This window comes from Malus sylvestris, chromosome 6 (genome assembly GCF_916048215.2).
Source record: "Malus sylvestris chromosome 6, drMalSylv7.2, whole genome shotgun sequence".
NCBI classification, from domain to species: domain Eukaryota; kingdom Viridiplantae; phylum Streptophyta; class Magnoliopsida; order Rosales; family Rosaceae; genus Malus; species Malus sylvestris.
The window spans coordinates 18,246,098-18,263,969 of record NC_062265.1 but is presented as its reverse complement, the minus strand read 5'-3'; the positions used below and the strand labels follow the sequence as shown (position 1 = coordinate 18,263,969).

General features: G+C 41.2%; 1 protein-coding gene across 4 annotated transcripts; it reads right to left on the bottom strand.

Moving 5' to 3' along the window:
* Nucleotides 1–163: 163 nt before the first annotated feature.
* On the bottom strand, nucleotides 164–3,589 carry LOC126625027 (E3 ubiquitin-protein ligase At1g12760-like). 4 transcript variants are annotated; one of them, XM_050294106.1, is made up of 5 exons: nucleotides 2,816–3,589; nucleotides 2,160–2,282; nucleotides 1,944–2,076; nucleotides 990–1,148; nucleotides 164–791 (listed from the first exon to the last, which is right to left on the bottom strand). In XM_050294106.1, the coding sequence occupies exons 1-5, from the start codon at nucleotides 3,385–3,387 to the stop codon at nucleotides 618–620; spliced, it is 1,161 nt and encodes a 386-aa protein (XP_050150063.1). In that variant the 5' UTR covers nucleotides 3,388–3,589; the 3' UTR covers nucleotides 164–617. The 4 variants fall into 4 exon arrangements, with proteins under 4 accessions (XP_050150063.1, XP_050150065.1, XP_050150066.1 ...); XM_050294108.1 differs by having other exon boundaries at nucleotides 2,160–2,279; XM_050294109.1 differs by having other exon boundaries at nucleotides 990–1,145; nucleotides 2,160–2,279; nucleotides 2,816–3,587.
* Nucleotides 3,590–17,872: the final 14,283 nt, after the last annotated feature.

Below are 17,872 nucleotides of genomic sequence, written 5' to 3'. Positions count from 1 at the left end.
CACATGGATTATCTTCCAACTATACTATCACCATGAGTAGTAATAATCCAATTAGGCCAAAGGACATTTTATTCGTTACTCACTAAAAAAAAATATTGGTTTATGTGAAGCCATGTTAACAAGGTTCATGCATAAATAAACTTATTAACATTTTAATAACACATTTCTACACAATCAACTTAACTTTCTTCGAACAAGAAACAGCCGTTCGCATTGTAAATACAACTCGAGACAACCGTCTCTGTGTGATACTAAATAATTACCGCAGAAATGCCCTGGCAACACCCATGTACACAAGGCACCTAAAGAACGCCATAGCAACCACGAATACGATGCGCCATTGTCATCGTCGCTACTACGACACCAACAGATCAATGACAACTGCCATGCCTACTCTAAAACAGCAAACAACATCAACAATGACTATAGAAAACCTGCAGTGTATCGAGGGCGAAGCTTTGCATTGGATTACTCTCCAGCAGGACACGTCTAAAGCCTGCATTTGAGTCCAATGTCGTCCAATGCCAAGCTTTGCATAACATTACACTCAAGTCTCGAGCAAGAATTTTTATGTAATTCCGCCGCATGCCCTGCACAAGTCTCTAATTAGAAGAATTCTACACTTCCCCTTGATCCTGGCTGCTACTCTTCAAGATATTGTACTTGCAGAGAGGACAGGTAGCGTTGATAAAAAGCCACTTGTCAATGCAGGAACAGTGAAAATGGTGGCTACAAGGAAGTTGCCTTAGTTCCACTCCATCGTCATAAGAAGAAAGGCAGATGCAGCACTCCTGTAAGTCACAATGATCATCATTCAAATGTCACAATAATCTTTTTACCAGTCCAAAGATTTCGTTAGTCCACACATTACATAAGAATACAAAACAAATCCAATTATATAACCGGTCCAAGTAGAAAACGTTCCTCCTTAACTACCGGAACTCAAGAGAGTAAAGAAGAGTATGAGCCAAAAGTCAAGAACCACTTACCGCATCCTCCTGAGAAAGAACATGTTCAATCGGTGAATCTGTTCCACATTCAGTCATTACTCCTCCACCTAGTACATTGCCGGCAACTTTCTCATTGGCAACTTTTCTGAATTTGAATTTTGAAAGTTGTTCGATGTCTTCCTTAGATGCTCCATCCTGCTTCAGTAACAGATCAGACAAACATAAAAGGGAACGAGAAAAAAAGCCATCAATATTTAATATAATATTCTTCGAACTACACTCTAGTAAATTTATAAATGATGAGGAGGCAAATTGACAGAGTAAACAACAGTTCCAAGTTTTAGTTACAACGACATAACATCAAGCACTGGCCCATCAAAATTTTTTTTGTCAGGCCCATTAAATTTGATGCAACTAAAAGTGAGCCCGAACAAATTAAATGAAACGAATTAGTATAACAATAATAAATCTTTCATCCCGAAGAGCTCCGAGGGAAACTACTATACATCAATTTTTCCAATAAGATAGTGCAGCCTATTTTACCAACACAGGAACTCGCCCGTTTAATTGAGCTCATGAAGGCCATCAACAAACTTCTATACAAAACATCAGAGCTGGACTTGCCAACCCACCCCAGATAAAGTCATACTAAACCGGAATCAACCCATCTTAGTTGAGTTCCATTTTTAGAGTCCAAATCCTCCTACTGAGAATCTTGATACATTGATATTTCCGTTCAAACTAACAAGAATCGACTAATTTTTGTTATTATCAAATAATTGGAAAATAAAGTTTGCTATCACAGAATCATATATAACTTGTCAATTTCTGGTTTCATTTTTCAACCATCTACTTGAGCACTTATCAACCAGTATTACAGCAATATTCACCTAACCTACAGAATGGTAATGATAGAAGACACTAATAGTTATGAACATGAAAACCAACATACCCCCACACACAAACAAAGAGATTACTGGGGATGAGAGCTACCTGATCTGCGACAGCATATAAAAGTGCAATAATGCACGGAAGACAGCAACAAACTGCGATACCAATGATACATGCCAGTGCAACACAGAAAACGACAAAAAACACATCAAAACCCAGGAAAATTATACATAACCTGCAGACAAAGCCAAATTGCCATAGTTAAGAGTTTATCCCTGATTTTCAAAAAAATGGATGTGAGCAAGAGAGAATACAAACCAGTAAAGCTGAGGGGAGGCGCGCGCTAAAGATTGACCACCTGCCGATACCCAATAAAACCCAATGATCCACCAGATAAACGAAAACATTGTATTTGCAGATTCCAGGTGCTTAGCAACACTGCTGAAAGATACAAGCAAAAACAATGATCAGACATGAAATTACTATAAACAAAACAAATAACAGCATATGTCAGTTAATTTCTCACACATTACTGGCACCAAATATAGCAGCATCCTACAATCCCAGTACAAAACCAGTTGACTCGTCAATAACCGATTCTAACATCCATGCATATAGACAGGTACCATACAAAATTTCAGATTTAGAAAGCTTCAAACGAAATAAAACCGGTGCCATCAGAAATCCGTAAATGCGAAGAAGAATCATAATTTTGCATAAATACGCAATACATTGTATTCATTTCAAAGAGAATGGGGCCAACCTACAAGTAAACTTTACTAAGAATCAAATGCCATCAGCAACAATGTCAAAGACAGAAAAACCTTAAAAACATCACCATTATTGGAGCAAAATTTACGCATTCGAACCACAAAATCATAAATTTCCAGCAACTAACATCAACCCACCAACAAACACCACATAAGAAAGACAAAACATTTAGAATTGCATTGTACAGATAACGCTGTTGTTACCTGGTACCCTCCTCAGTCATATGATCAGACAACGACACGTACTGAGATGACGAATCCCCCTCTCTCAACCCAGAACTCAAATTCCCAACACTCCCCACCCCTTCCTCCCCAGAATTCACCCCCGAAAACCGGCTTCTCTGCCGGCACTGCCGCCTCCGAAACTCGACGCAAACACAAACCATATGCACCACGCACTGCAACGCGTACCCCACGATCCATAGCCTCAGGGGCATATCCGGCAGTTCGTACCGGCTAAGAACCAGGACAGTCGCCGCCACGACGACGAAGGCGAAGTTCCAGATGATGTCGAGAACCACCACCGGCTTGGAGTACGCCCAATCGCTCTGCCTCTCCTCCAATTGCTCCGCCGCGGTCTCCCGGACCAGCATCGACGGCTCGCGCATGAGGCGGCGGCTGCTGGCCTGGCGCAGAAACCTCGCGGCCTGCCGCAGGCTCTGTCGGCGCGCTAATTGCTGGCGCCCCGAGTTCGACTCGTCGGACGACCCGCCCGAGTTGCTAATCAACGGCGTCGTGTCGACGATGTCCTCCGAGGATCGGTTCGGAGAGGCCATTACGGGAATTCGAATCGGAATTTGGGGATTTTAATTTTTTGCGAGCTCGTCGAATGGAACGCCCTGACTCGGGGAGTTAAATCGTCGACTCAGCCCATGCAGATCTCTGAAACGGTGCGTTTGGGGCGGGAGCTCTGATTGTTCTGTGGCGGTGAGAACATGGAATGCTGATGGAGATAAGACAACGCCAACGCTGACGATAATGTCGTTCGAATACGGCCCTGGAATTTTTGTCTTTTTTGTTTTCTGTTCATTTGACCAGGGGCAGGTAAAACTTAATAATTTAATTGACCATACCGTAGACGGTTCGTTTGGTAATTACAGTTTTTTTAGTATAATCATATATTTTACAATAAGAAGGGGCAATATCGGATCAAGCGCACATTAGACAACCTAATTTAATATTAGATTCGTCATTTATGAAATTTAAAATTTCTAAATTACAAGTGAGCAGGAATACAACCAGACCGTAATACTGAGTGGCGGTAATTACAGTTTAACTTGGATAATATTTTGGTAGTGGGCCCAACTAAAAGGGTTAGGGAGTTTCCTTGATTTTTGATTTATCAAAAGGTTTGTGGCTCGTTTTGGATATATTTTTAAAATGATTAAAGGCTCTTTTTAGATAAAATATTTTTAGGTTCCAAAAGCACTTGAAGTGCTTTCTACAAGAAGCATCAGTTATGTGCTTTTTCCAGAAAAAAACTTCAAGTGCTTTTCCAAGATTTACTTACATTTTTATTAAGAATTAGTTCCAAAAATATTTTCACTAAAAACGTTTTCAATCATTTTAAAAGCACATTCAAACGAATTATTGGAATAAACCACCACAGGAAGCATGGGAGGAGAGTTTGGTGGTTGGGATCTGTCTCTTGAATATGTCTACTAAGCTCCAAATTCAGTATTAAAAATGTTCTTGCAAGTTAGATCTCAAAAGTTTTAATAAAACATCAATCACGAAGTAATAAAAAAATCAAACATTTTGTTGAAAATCAAGTTTAATAGGAACCACAAGATTAATTTCTTGTTACATAGAGATAATGTGAAAATAAAATCTCTCAAATCATATTTGCGATAGGGAGTTCAATGTCCAATGGTCTAACCACATCATTGAATAATCGTTATGACCCTTGAACACCAAGCGAAGTACAGCCAACAAATCAAAAAACTCCACACCTTCACACATAGATTTGAAAAGAAAACCCAAACATCTCACAATCCAACAGCTTCCATGCCTTACACCTCCAAGCCCGTGTTAAAGGTGACAACTGTTTTCAAAACTCTGCCAAAAAATGTTCCTGATCTAAGGAAATAAAGTACATTATGGCCTTAGGAATACTCCCATTCACACCGATAAAACTCCCTAAAAAAAACCATATAGGAATTTAGAGAAAATGATTATGCTTTCATTACATACAAATAACTTACATAGAGTATTTATAATATACAATTGTGAAAATTCAACCATTAAAAGGACAAAAAATGAAAATTTACAATGATAGATTTATGAACTAATTGTTCACTTAATATAGGGGTGGAATTTTTTCCCAAAAATCCCAAACTGTTCCGAACCTGTCCCGAAATTTGATTGAAAAATGCCCGAACGGATATTCTCAAAAAATTCGGTACCCGAAACGAAACCGATCCCAAAAGTTTCGGTTTGGAATTCGGGCTCAACTTTGAAATGGTTCAGTAATCCCAAACCAAACCGAATATTTAATATATATATATATATATATTATTTTTTTAAATATTATGATTTTTATTTATTTTAAATTTGTAATTAGAAATTATTTGGACCGTTGGATTGGGTAAGAACTAAATCCAACCGCTCCCCACTCCTTCGTCCAGTTCGAACCCCGCTCCTCCATAAACTCTGATGCAGTTCGCGTAGAAGCTATAGAGAATAGGAAGGGAATAACAATACGCAAGCTAAGAAAAGAGAAGCTATAGGAAGCTAACTCAATAGAGATAAAATTATATTCCAACTTTGTCTCCCCGCATCCAAATTACAACCTATTTATATAATAAAAGGAACTTAATTAGACCAGTACATGAAATAAATAAGGAAGCTCAATAGGTATTGTTGTTCCCAATGTTATTAATCTCCTTGGTCATGGAATTTGATGGGTTTAGTGATCATCCCCCTAGAACATTCCTTGAAAATAGAATATCGCACCTCGGACTTTAATTCTTTCAGCGACTCTTCAAATGGTCCCCCTTCAGACTTCATCCACTTCAACACGACTTCTCCGTCCAGTTTAATGGCACTCCTTTGGCGACACACACAGAGACACATGAGGCCCAAAATACAGGTAAGGTTTATGATTTTCCATTTTTCAGTGGGTTTTTGTTCTTTAGGGTTTATGATCAAATTGGATGTTTATTTTGTCGAATATTGTTTATGGTTTGAGGACAATGGGTTTCGTAGGACAATGGGTTTGGGATTAGGAATCTAGGATGGGTATAGGTATTTAGGAGGGTTTCAGGTTAGGTGTGGGTGCAAAATCTGCAGTGTCACATCCAGACCCGGGCTCCACCACATCCCGGGCTCGACTCCGCAGTAGCACGATATTGTTCGCTTTGGGCCCCGACCACGTCCTCACGGTTTTGTTTCTGGGAACTCACACGAGAACTTCCTAGTGGGTCACCCATCTTGGGATTGCTCTCGCGCAGACTTGCTTAACTTCGGAGTTCCGATGGAACCCAAAGCCAGTAAGTTCCCAAAAGGCCTCGTGCTATAGGGAAGGGAGCATGTACATATAAGGCACATCACCCCCTCTCTGTTGGTCGATGTGGGATGTTACAATCCACCTCCCTTAAGGGCCCGACGTCATGGTCAGCATACTCGCACCGAAGAGCAAAGTGGTTCTGATACCATTATGCCACATCCCAGACCAGCTCCGTCATAGCATGATATTATCTGCTTTGGGCCCCGACCACGCCTTATGGTTTTGTTTCTAGGAACTCACACGAGAACTTCCCAATGGGCCACCAACCTTGGGATTACTCTTACACGAACTCGCTTAACTTCGGAGTTTCGATGGAACCCAAAGCCAGTGAGTTTCCAAAAGGCTTTGTGCTATAGGGAGGGGAGCATGTACATATAAGGCACATCACCCCCTCTCTGTTGGTCGATGTGAGATGTTACATGCAGGTCATTGGGAGGATAGGTGGGTTCATTTTTTTTTTTTTTTTGTGAAAAAAAAGGTGGGCTCACTGTTTAAAGAGCTTAAAATTGCAAAAAGTTTAAAAAGCCCAACATTTAGGCTTCAAGGCCCAATCCCGAAATCCTGAAACAGTTTTGGGTATCCTGAATTTCGGGAATTGCATGTTATCGGTTCAGTTTTGGGATACAAAATCTCATCTGTTTTGGTTTGGGATTCGGGTTGGGGGTTTTGGTTCGGGATCCCGATCCGACTTAATACATTTATTAATGTGATTAGAAACTTCTCCGGTATGATTAGTCTCTTCACACACACCCCTGAAACTGAAAGCTTAGAACGTAGATAGGGAAACCTAGAATGTGGAAGAGACTTGATGTGAATATATGGCAGTATATCCTTGTTGATGTACAAAATCAGTGAGGACTTTGGTACAACAGGTAGTGTTAAGTTTGTGACCTTCGCTAGATTGCTCCGGTCACTAGTGTGGATAAGTATGTAAATGGATAGGGACAGGGAAGCAAACACAAGATGTACGTGGTTCACCCAGATTGGCTACGTCCACGGAGTAGAGGAGTTCTCATTAATTGTGAAGGGTTTACACAAGTACATAGGTTCAAGCTCTCCTTTTGTGAGTACTAGTGAATGATTTAGTACAAATGACATTAGGAAATATTGTGAGAGAATGATCTCTATTTATATAAGAGAGTTTCTAGTTTCATTCTGACATTGACACGTGTCGTGTTGTGATTGGCTTCTGATGTTGACACGTGTCGCGCTATGATTGGCTTCTGATGTCGACACGTGTCGCGTTGTGATTGGCTTCTTGGTTGGAGGGAAACTCTTTTGGGTCCTTGACGGTATAACGTTGACCGGTGCCCAGTAGTTTCAGGATTGGTCAAGTATGGTACAAACAGTGCTCCCCTAAGTTCCTGAGTGAGGGAAGCTCTTCGGTTGGTAACTTGCAAGATCTAAGCCATTAAGTAATCACGAAACTTCTAAGTACTGAAGTGTGGTATCATTTTCACTTGCCTTATCTGTCTCATATGTAGATGTGGCATCTTCTCTGGAAGTACTTTTCCTCTATCCAGGGGTGGAATCTTTAACCGATGAAGATGCACAAGGTAATGTATCAATTTCACTTGAAGCTTACTTGTAATTTCGGGCTTAGTCAAGTGCGATACAAACCCTATAGTAGGAGTCCCCCAAGTCGTCGAGTTAGGATATTTGTCGAATGAGGTAATAGACAAGGTAAGCAATCAGACTTCCAAGCAAGCAACCTAGATCGGAGGTTCGACTTCGGCTTCCGGTTGATTGTTCTACTTCTTCTTGTGTCGTAAACAGCATCAAGGATAAGGAGAAGCAAATGGAGAAGAGATGATATGAGATACTTTTGCTTTTGAAGAAGTAACTTTCGACACGTTTATTCTTGAACTAGGCTGGAGGGTTTTCTGGTTTCCTCCAGAGTATGAGGCTGACTCAAGAATTTGAGGGTCAAAACAAGTCCATCAAATCTAGACTACGTTCGACCCTGATGATATGGGATACTTTTTCTGTTGACAAAGTAGTGGATGTATAGGCACGTGTTCTATTATGCTTGTCTCCACATGCTTCCTTATATCCTTCTCACTTGCCCTATCTGTTCCTCAGGCAGATGTGGTATCTTCTCTGGAAGCATAAGATGTTGAAGATGAGTACTCGAGAGCAATGTCAGGTAAGTAATCAGGTAAGGGGTTCCTTGCAGTTAGTTACTGACTAGAAGCTTGATTCCAAGTGTTGATTGATTGCTCTCTTTCTTCTTGTCTTGCAGGTAAGAACAATGCCAAAGGAAAAGACAGGGAAAAAGCATGATATGGGATACTCTTGCTTTTAATCCTGGTGATATGAGATACTCTTGCTCTGGTGTGGCTTGTTTGCAGAGGTATTATCGGGGGAAAAAGAAGTTGAGTATTTCGAGAGACTCTGCTGAGAGTGCCCTCTCAGATGTGAAGAAAAGTTGAGCATTTTTTTTATTTGTAGGTTTGCCTGGCTGTGGAGGATGAAGGTCGACATATATAGGAATTGTCCCAACAGAAAGTGGTAACGTTGTTCCTTTACCCTTCTCAATCAAACCAATGTAGTGGGAGCTGTAAGATTCATGTGTTTTAACTTTGTCAGAGCACTTTGAAAAAGTGGTCTGTGGTATCTGAAAAGCTGATTTGCGTGTGAAGATTGGAGACAAATTTAATCCAAGGAAATCTAGCTCTCGAAGTTCGAAAAGCAGTGCTTCTTCAATTTTCGAACAAGCAATCATGTTGGGGATCTGGCTCTTGAGGTTCTGAGAGCGTTGCCTCTTCGATTTTTGAACAAGCAATCCTATTGGGGATCTGGCTCTCGAGATTCGGAGAGCGATACCTGTTCGATTTTTGAGAAAGTAATTATGTTGGGAGTGTTTTCTCGATGTGAGTAAAGGTTAGGCATTTTTGCCAATCTGTCTTGCCACGGAGCATAGAGGCTAACATACATAGGAACTTTTCAGTTATCAAGCAGTGGTGTTGTTTCTTTATCCTTGTGGGTAATGGTATGGTAGCTGGACCTTCAATATTTATATGCCTAAACTTTGTCAAAGATCTTTGGCAAAGTTATCTGTGGTACCCGAGGAGCTGATGTTGCGTGTGGGGATTGTCGACATATTTTACTTAGGAAAATCTGCTTTTCGAAATCCGGAAAGTGGTGCCTCTTCGATTTTTGACCCAACAGCCATGTTGCCTTTTCTTTTATAGGGGCACCAATTGTGTGCAAAAAGTACGTTCAAAGAGTTATTGCTTGCAGGAATTTTTCCCTTATTTTTGTACTTAAAAGATTTATAGCACCTCATTTCTCCTTCATCATTTTTGAGAATGTCTGGCCCATCCGACCATCGTTTTGACTTGAACTTTGGTGAAGAGGCAGCCATGCCTTCTCAAGACAACATATGGCGCCCAACCTTCTTATCCCCTACTAGTCCTCTTACTGTTGGGGACTCTGTGATGAAGAATGATATGACCGCTGCGATGGTGGTTAGGAACCTTCTCCCAAAGATAACATACTACTTTCCAAACGGTATAATGAGTTGACTGTTAAGGATTCTCTGGCTCTCAATGTTCAATGTGCAGGTTCTGTGTTTAATATGGCCCAACGCCTATTTGCTCGAACCCGCCAAGTTGAATCATTGGCGACTGAAGTGATAAGTCTCAAACAGCAGATCAGAGAGCTCAAGTATAAGAATAAACAGTTGCACAGGCTCGCACATAACTATGCTACAAACATGAAGAGGAAGCTCGACCAGCTGTAGGAATTTGATGGTCAGATTTTACTTGATCATCAGAGGTTTATGGGTTTGTTCCAAACGCATTTATTGCCTTCGTCTTCTAGGGCTGTACCACATAATGAAGCTCAAAATGATCAACCTTCGGTGCCTTCTCCTTTTGGGGTTCTACCTAGTATTGAGGCTCCGAATAATCACCCTCCGATGCCTCTTCTTTCTGAGACTATGCCGACTGCTGAGACTTCTCCTGAGCAACCTTTGTAAAAGCTCCCTCTTGTTTGTTTATTTTGATTCATGTATATGTACATATTTGTAACTTATCAGAGATATTAATAAACAAGCTTTGCTTCATTTCAACGTATTGTGTTAAATACACCAAGGCCTTCTTCACTAAGTGTTTCAAATTTTTTCTTTTGTTGAAACTTGTATGTTGAAGCTTTGTGAGTGAAGCATGTATGTTGAGGTAGTGCTCCCTTAATTTCTCGAGTAAGGAAAACTTCTCGGTTGGAGACTTGAAAAATCCAAGTCACTAAGTGGTCGTGAGACTTCCGAATATCAAGGTGCAGTAGCATATGGTAAGAGTCATCCAAGTCTCCGGTCGAGGGAGTTGACGAATGAGGCATTTCCTTTCTAAGTGGTAGCCCAAAACTCCTCCTTCATATATATATTTGTTATGAAAGTTGTTAGATCCAAAGAAGATGAGGCCTATGCAATTTTTTTTTTCTTTCTAATTTTCGAATTTTTTAATTTTCAAATTTTCGAATTTTTGAAAAAAAAAAAAAATATATATATATATATATTAAGATTTGTAGGTGAAGCTTTGGTGTTGAAACTTTGTAGGTGAAGCTTTGAGGTTGAAGCTTTGTTGGGTACCATGAATTGATTTTGCTTCGCACTATCTTGATCAAGATAGTGTGAAGCTTTTGTGGGTGAAGCTTTTGTAGGTGAAGCTTTTGTGATGAAGCTTTTGTGGGTGAAACTTTTGTGGTGGGTGAAGCTTTTGTTGGTGAAGCTTTTATGGGGGAAGCTTTTGTAGGTGAAGCTTTTGTGGTGGGTGAAGCTTTTGTGGATGAAGCTTTTGTGGATGAAGCTTTTGTAGGTGAAGCTTTTGTAGGTGAAGCTTTTGTAGGTGAAGCTTTTGTTGGTGAAGCTTTTATGGGTGAAGCTTTTGTAGGTGAAGCTATTGTGGGTGAAGCTTTTGTGTTGAAGCTTTGTAGGTGAAGCTTTAGAGTTGAAGCTTTGCAGGTGAAGCTTTTGTGTTGAAGCTTTTGTAGGTGAAACTTTGGAGTTGAAGCTTTTGTTGGGTACCATGAATTGATTTTGCTTCACAGTATCTTGATCAAGATAGTGTGAAGCTTTTGAGAATTTGTAGTTGTTCTCCATTGATGAAGCTTTGTTGAATTTCCCAATTCTTTTTTTTTTTGGGAAAATTAGAAATTTGAAAATGTGGGAGAGACAACATATACAAATTTTGCTTCCACACTGTTGAGCAAGAGATTGCGATGCAAGCCACACCTTGTAGTAGTCAAAGGTTTGGATGAACCATATAAATTGAATTTGCTTCGAACAATCTTGATCAAGAGTGTGTGAAGCTTTCTACGAGTTGTAGTTGCCCTTCATTGATGAAGCTTTTGTTGGCACCATAAATTGGTTTTGCTTCACACTGTCTTGATCAAGAGTGTGTGAAGCTTTTGAGAATTATGGTTGAACTCATTTGATGAAGCTCTTGTTGGCACCATAAATTGGTTTTGCTTCACACTGTCTTGATTAAGAGTGTGTGAAGCTTTTAAGAATTGTGGTTGCCCTCCATTGATGAAGCTCTTATTAGCACCATAAATTGGTTTTGTTTCACATTGTCTTGATCAAAAGTGTGTGAAGCTTTTGAGAATTGTTGTTGAACTCCTTTGATAAATCTCTTTTTAGCACCATAAATTGGTTTTGCTTCACACTGTCTTGATTAAGAGTGTGTGAAGCTTTCTACGAGTTGTAGTGTTTGCATTGTTATAGAGAAGAAATGTCTAAAGCATATGTAATAGGGCTGAATAGCTTGATCTTCGTATGCCATGCACTGAAGTTGTTGTTGGCTTGTAATAAGACTTTGTTGGTGACTATAACTCTTGTTAGGCATAAGTGCTCCCCTAGTTGAGTTGTCAAGCTTGAGGGTTTTTAATTATTTGTGAATGGTAGGAGTTCACATGTTACAAGTTATACCACTCGTCTTTTGGTAGGTGGAATGAATGGTGAGTTGATTTCATGACTTGGTTGGTGGTACGAAGGTGAGTTCCTTCATCACCTTTCATCACATTTCATCACCTGGTTGGTGGCAAGAGGATGAGTTCCTTCTTCACCTGGTTGGTGGCATGAATAGCAAGTTGCCAAATGATATTAGAGTACGGGTTGTACATTTCATCACCTGGTTGGTGGCATGAATGAGACTATGGGTTGTACATTTCATCACTTGGTTGGTGGCATGAAAATGAGTTCCTTCTTCACTTGGTTGGTGGCATAAGTGACAAGTTGCCAAATGATATTAGAGTACAGGTTGTACATTTCATCACCTAGTTAGTGGCATGAAGGAGAGTACGAGTTGTACATTTCATCACCTGGTTGATGGCATGAATGAGAGTACGAGTTGTACATTTCATCACCTGATTGGTGGCATGAAGATGAGTTCATTCTTCACATTTCATCACCTGGTTGTTGAAAATAAGGGCAAGGTGTCGAGGCACATTGTAGCAAGTGTTGAATGACATAAATTATGTTGAACCCTTTCAAAGCACAATTGGCTTATGTATGAATGTGTTGGAATGTATGATTGAACAAATATACTATGAAGTTGTTCGTTTATTTGTATAGTCTTGTTGGCATATACTTAGACTTTGTTTCATGTTGGAAACATTCATGTTGAAGCTTTGAACCTGAGTGTTTCATTGTTAGGAATGTAAGAGGTTTAGGACCGAGTTGTCTAAATCACCTCTTTATTGAATTCATGCCAAATAGTCTTCGTTACATAGGATGCCGAACCGCTGAAGCTTAACACTTGTGCAATGTGAGTTTACTTGTAATGGTACTTTAAGTGATCAGCGTTTCATGGATGGCCAAAGGTCTTGCCATCAGAGCTTCTAAGCTTGTAGGAGCCAGGGCGACTGATGCCAACAACTTCAAAAGGTCCATCCTAATTTGGACTAAGTGTTCCTTCACTCGGGACTTTGTCGCAGAGTTATCTTTTCTTCAATACCCAGTCCCCCACTTTGAAAGAATGAGGTTTGACCATTGAGTCATAGTAGTTAGAGATGCGCTGCTTGTAGGCGACATTCCTCAAGTGAGCCTGGTTTCTATGTTCCTCGACTAGATCTAAGTTAAGGATAAGTTGTTTGTCATTTTCGCTTTGCACGTAGTTCTGGACTCGGAACGTTGCTTGCTCGAGCTCAACTGGGACAACTGTCTCTGTACCAAAGGTAAGTGAGAATGAAGTTTCTCCTGTTGATGTCCAATATGAAGTGCGGTATGACCAAAGAACTTGGGGTACAAATTCTGGCCAACAACCTTTAGCCTTGTCCAAGCTGGTTTTCAAAGTTCGCTTAATTATTTTGTTGATGGTTTCGACTTGTCCATTAGACTGGGGAAGAGCCTCAATGCCTTGTTGGCTTATCATGAAGTTTAATAATTTGCTAGAGCCTACGCCGAAGGAACATTTGTTGGGGTTCAACATCATTCGATACCTCTTCAAAGTGGTGAAAGTTTCAGATAAGTTGGTGATGTGTTGGTCAGCATGTTTGCTCTTGACTAGCATATCATCAACGTAAACTTCCATGCTTTTTCCAATCTGTTCGGTGAATATTTAATTGACTAGTATCTGATAAGTCGCTCCTGTATTCTTTAGGCCGAATGGCATGACTTTATAGCAATATAATCCCATGTCAGTAGTGAAGGTTGTGTGTTCTTGGTCCGGAGGGTTCATAAGGATTTAGTTATGTCCTAAGTAAGCATCCATGAAGCTCAGGAGTTCACACCCTGCTGTAGAGTCTATAAGTCTGTCAATGAGAGGAAGAGGAAGAGGAAAGCTATCATTCGGGCATCCTTTGTTTAGGTCGATGTAGTCGACACACATTCTCCACAAGACCTTTTGGAGTAGGAGACTTTCTTTGGTCGGATTTTTCTTAACAAAGACCACATTTGCTACCCATGTTAGGTAATTGACTTCGTGGACGAAGCCTATGCCTTTGAGTTTTTCAACTTCTACCTTTATTGCTTCGTATCGTTCAGCGTCATAAGTTTTCTCTTTTGTCTCACTGGCTTGGTCTTGGGGTCAATACTCAAGCGATGACATATGATATCGGAAGAGATGTCTGGCATGTCCTCGTATGACTAGGCGAAGACCTCAATGTTTTTTTGCAAAAAAAGAGGTCAATGCCAACCGAATGGGTGGTGACAAGGTGGTGACAAGGTGGTGCTAATCTTCACCATGCGATCTGGATAATCTTTTGATATAGAAACCTTTTCCAGCTCTTCAACGGGTTGTGCTTACTAGGTGAAAGAGTCATCTCGAGGATCGTCGGGTTGACTGTTGCCACCATGAAGATCTAAGTTGGCTTCGTCCGGGCTGGTATTTATGACTTGGTCATGTATAGAAAAGGTTTCCTTGGGCACAGGCAAATGTTGTTGCTTGACCGAAGTGTTGTAACATGACCATGCACTAAGTTGATATCCTCTGATGTAACCATTGCCATAAGGGGTTGGAAATTTCATCAACAACATATGTGTGGATACCATGGCCTTGAGATCATTGATGCATGTGCGTCCAAAGATGACATTGTATGCCATTAGGCAATCAACTACCAGGAAGTTAGTGGTAATGGTAGCTGTGTAAGGGCATGTACCAATGGTGAAAGGTAAGTATATGCTCCCTATAGGTTGCACGATATCACCGGAGAAGCTTATCAGAGGAGAAATCAAGCGATCGAGCAAGTGTTCAGCTACATTAAGTGCCCTGAAAGCTTCAGCAAACATGATATTGACCGAAGCCTCCATGTCTACCAGGATTCGTCTTACTTCAAAGTTGGCTATGTGAGCCTCCATGATCAGTGGGTCGTTGTGACGGTAGATGATACCTCTTTCTTCCTCAGGGTAGAAACATATTGGATCCCAGTTAAGCTTTTGATACTTGCCTCCCCTAATGTCTTCCACGTGAAACACTTGGTGACCAAGCCTTAAAGCTCGTTTGCTGGTTTTCATGGCCCTATTGTAAGATTTAGATATGGGTATGTCGTCACTTCTGGAATATATCACATTCACTTGGGGTTGGTTACGGTTATCCCTTGAAGGGTGAATGAGGAATCGATCAATTTTTCCTTCACGCGCCAAAGCTTCAATATGATCACGAAGGGTGATACACTTTTAGCCGTCATGGCCATTATGTTCGTGGTAGCAGCAAATGTGCCCGTGTTCTTCATGGGCTTGTAACCCGACTGCCTCGGCATTGGCTTCAGTATCAGGTGTGTTATACTGGGGTAAATGGTCATGCATGTGGCGTTCAAAGAAGTGTATGTCTCATACCTCGACGTAGGGCCTGTCCTGACACGTGCTTGGCCCACTGTGTTGACTGCCTGAGGGCGGGCATTATCGTGGCGATACTCTTGGTTATCGCGATAGTGTCCCTTACTCCTTTTACTAAAATGGGACCGGTGAGGATGAAAATCTTTCCTTTTACCCTAAGATTGATATGTCTGTTAACTTGGCGAAGTATTAAGTAAGGCAGAAGGAGGCACCGCTGCCGTTTGGAAGGTCGAGGTCTTCTCATTTGGTTAGATCTGGCTTCCACTCCTTACTTGCTGATAAGGGGTGGTTGTGGGGGGTTTCCCTTGATATGTCATTGCCTCAGCAGCGGCATGGTTGTAAGCATGTGCCATCACCTCAGAGTAAGTCTTCCAAGTGTTGGCATTGATCATATACTTGAAAAAACAATCACTTAGGCCTGCCGTGAAGGCTTTGAGGGCAGTCTTGTCGTCTACCTCGGCACAACGGGAATACTCATGGCTGAAGCGGCCAACATACATACGTAATGACTCGTCTGGCTTCTAGCGAATAGTGTACAAGTCATCCGCAGAGTGCAAGCAATTGATTTGGAAAATGTGTTAAGAAACAAACAGTTTCCTCAATTCCTCAAATGAGTCTACTGTCTTAGGTGGAAGACGACAATACCAGTTTAGAGCTCCGCTAGAGAGGGTGGAAGGGAAAAGAAGACATCGATCTTCGTCGGTGTGCATCCGATATGCCATGATGGACTCAAAGAGGTTAAGGTGTTCAATCGGGTCCTCATTTCCAGTATAGAGTTGCAAGCTAAGCTTCTGCTTTATCTTTGCTTGAAAGGGGTGTCGAGGATTCTCCTTATAAGAAGGTCAGGCCTAGGTTGGTTCCAATCAGGTATCTCAGCTTGTCGTTCGGCCTTCAACTTGTTTACTTCCTTAAGGAGTTGTAGGACAAGAGGGTCCTGAGTGGAATCATGTACCATTGGAGTTTTTTTTCGTAAATCTCCATCTCCTCTTGGAAGTAGGAAGGTTTGATCAAGAGCATGTGATTTTTCCCTGGACTCGCCGTACCGACTTCGAAGGTATGTATGTCGGAACATCTCTAAGTCCCTTATACCTTCGTGTTTCTCTAGAACTCGTTACCCTTTCCCCAAATTGGTAGCCAGCTTGGGACATGGGAGGAGACCGAGTCTTTCAGAGACCCTTGGGTCATTGATCTTCGAGCTTACATGAATGTGATTGTCTCGACGTTGCTTTAGGAAGTCTCAATAGTCGTGAAAGACGACTTTTGATCCTTCTACTCATTCTGTAAGGAGGTGTCTTCCTCGACTCCTCATGCTTCGGGTCGAAGCAGCTCGCTCCTCAACAGGAATACCCATGTCGAGGGCAAATAACCCTCCATGTTGGGGGGCACCCAGTTGATGGTTGCCTTCCACAGGGGTGATGAGCTCTGTTGATGCACAAAATCAGCGAGAACTTTGGTACAACAGAAAGTGTTAAGTTTGTGACCTTCGCTAGATTGCTCTGGTCACTAGTGTGGATAAGTAAGTAAATGGATAGGGACAGGGAAGCAAACACAAGATGTACGTGGTTTACCCAGATTGGCTACGTCTACGGAGTAGATGAGTTCTCATTAATTGTGAAGGGTTTACACAAGTACATAGGTTCAAGCTCTCATTTAGTGAGTACTAGTGAATGATTTAATATAAATGACATTAGGAAATATTGTGAGAGAATGATCTCTATTTATAGAAGAGAGTTTCTAGTTTCATTCTGACATTAACATGTGTCGTGTTGTGATTGGCTTCTGATGTTAACACGTGTCGCGTTATGATTGGCTTCTGATGTCGACACATGTCGCGCTGTGATTGACCTCCTGGTTGGAGGGAAACTCTTCTGGATCCTTGACGGTATAATGTTGGCTAGTGCTCAATAGTTTCGGGATTGGTCAAGTATGGTACAAACAGTGCTCCCCTAAGTTCTCGAGTGATGGAAGCTCCTCGGTTGGGGACTTGCAAGATTCAAGCTGCTGAGTAATCACGAAACTTCTAAGTACCGAAGTGTGGTATCGTCTTCACTTGCCTTATTTGCCTCATAGGTAGATGTGACATCTTCTCTGGAAGTACTCTTCCTTCATCCAAGGGGTATCTTTAACCGGTGGAGATGCATAAGGTAATGTATCAATTTCACTTGAAGCTTACTTGTAGTTTCAGGCTTAGTCAAGTGAGATACAAACCATGTAGTAGGAGTCCCCCAAGTCGCCGAGCTAGGAGATTTGCCGAATGAGGTAACAGACAATATCAGACTTCCAAGCAAGCAACCTGGATCAGAGGTTTGACTTCAGCTTCCAGTTGATTGTTTTCCTTCTCATTATGTCGTAAACAGCAACAAGGATAAGGAGAAGCATATGGAGAAAAGATGATATGAGATACTTTTGCTTTTGAAGAAGTAACTTTCCACAGGCTTTTTCTTGAACTGGGTTGAAGGGTTTTCTGGTTTATTCCAAA

Bases quoted from the DNA above. Each gene is read 5' to 3' on its own strand.
- LOC126625027 (XM_050294106.1), bottom strand. From the start codon at position 3,387: ATGGCCTCTCCGAACCGATCCTCGGAGGACATCGTCGACACGACGCCG. The intron at 2,077-2,159 runs GTTTGTATTCTC...CTTTGTCTGCAG, and splicing joins GCCTCCCCTCAGCTTTACTG to GTTATGTATAATTTTCCTGG. The intron at 792-989 runs GTAAGTGGTTCT...TGTGACTTACAG, and splicing joins TTCTTTCTCAGGAGGATGCG to GAGTGCTGCATCTGCCTTTC.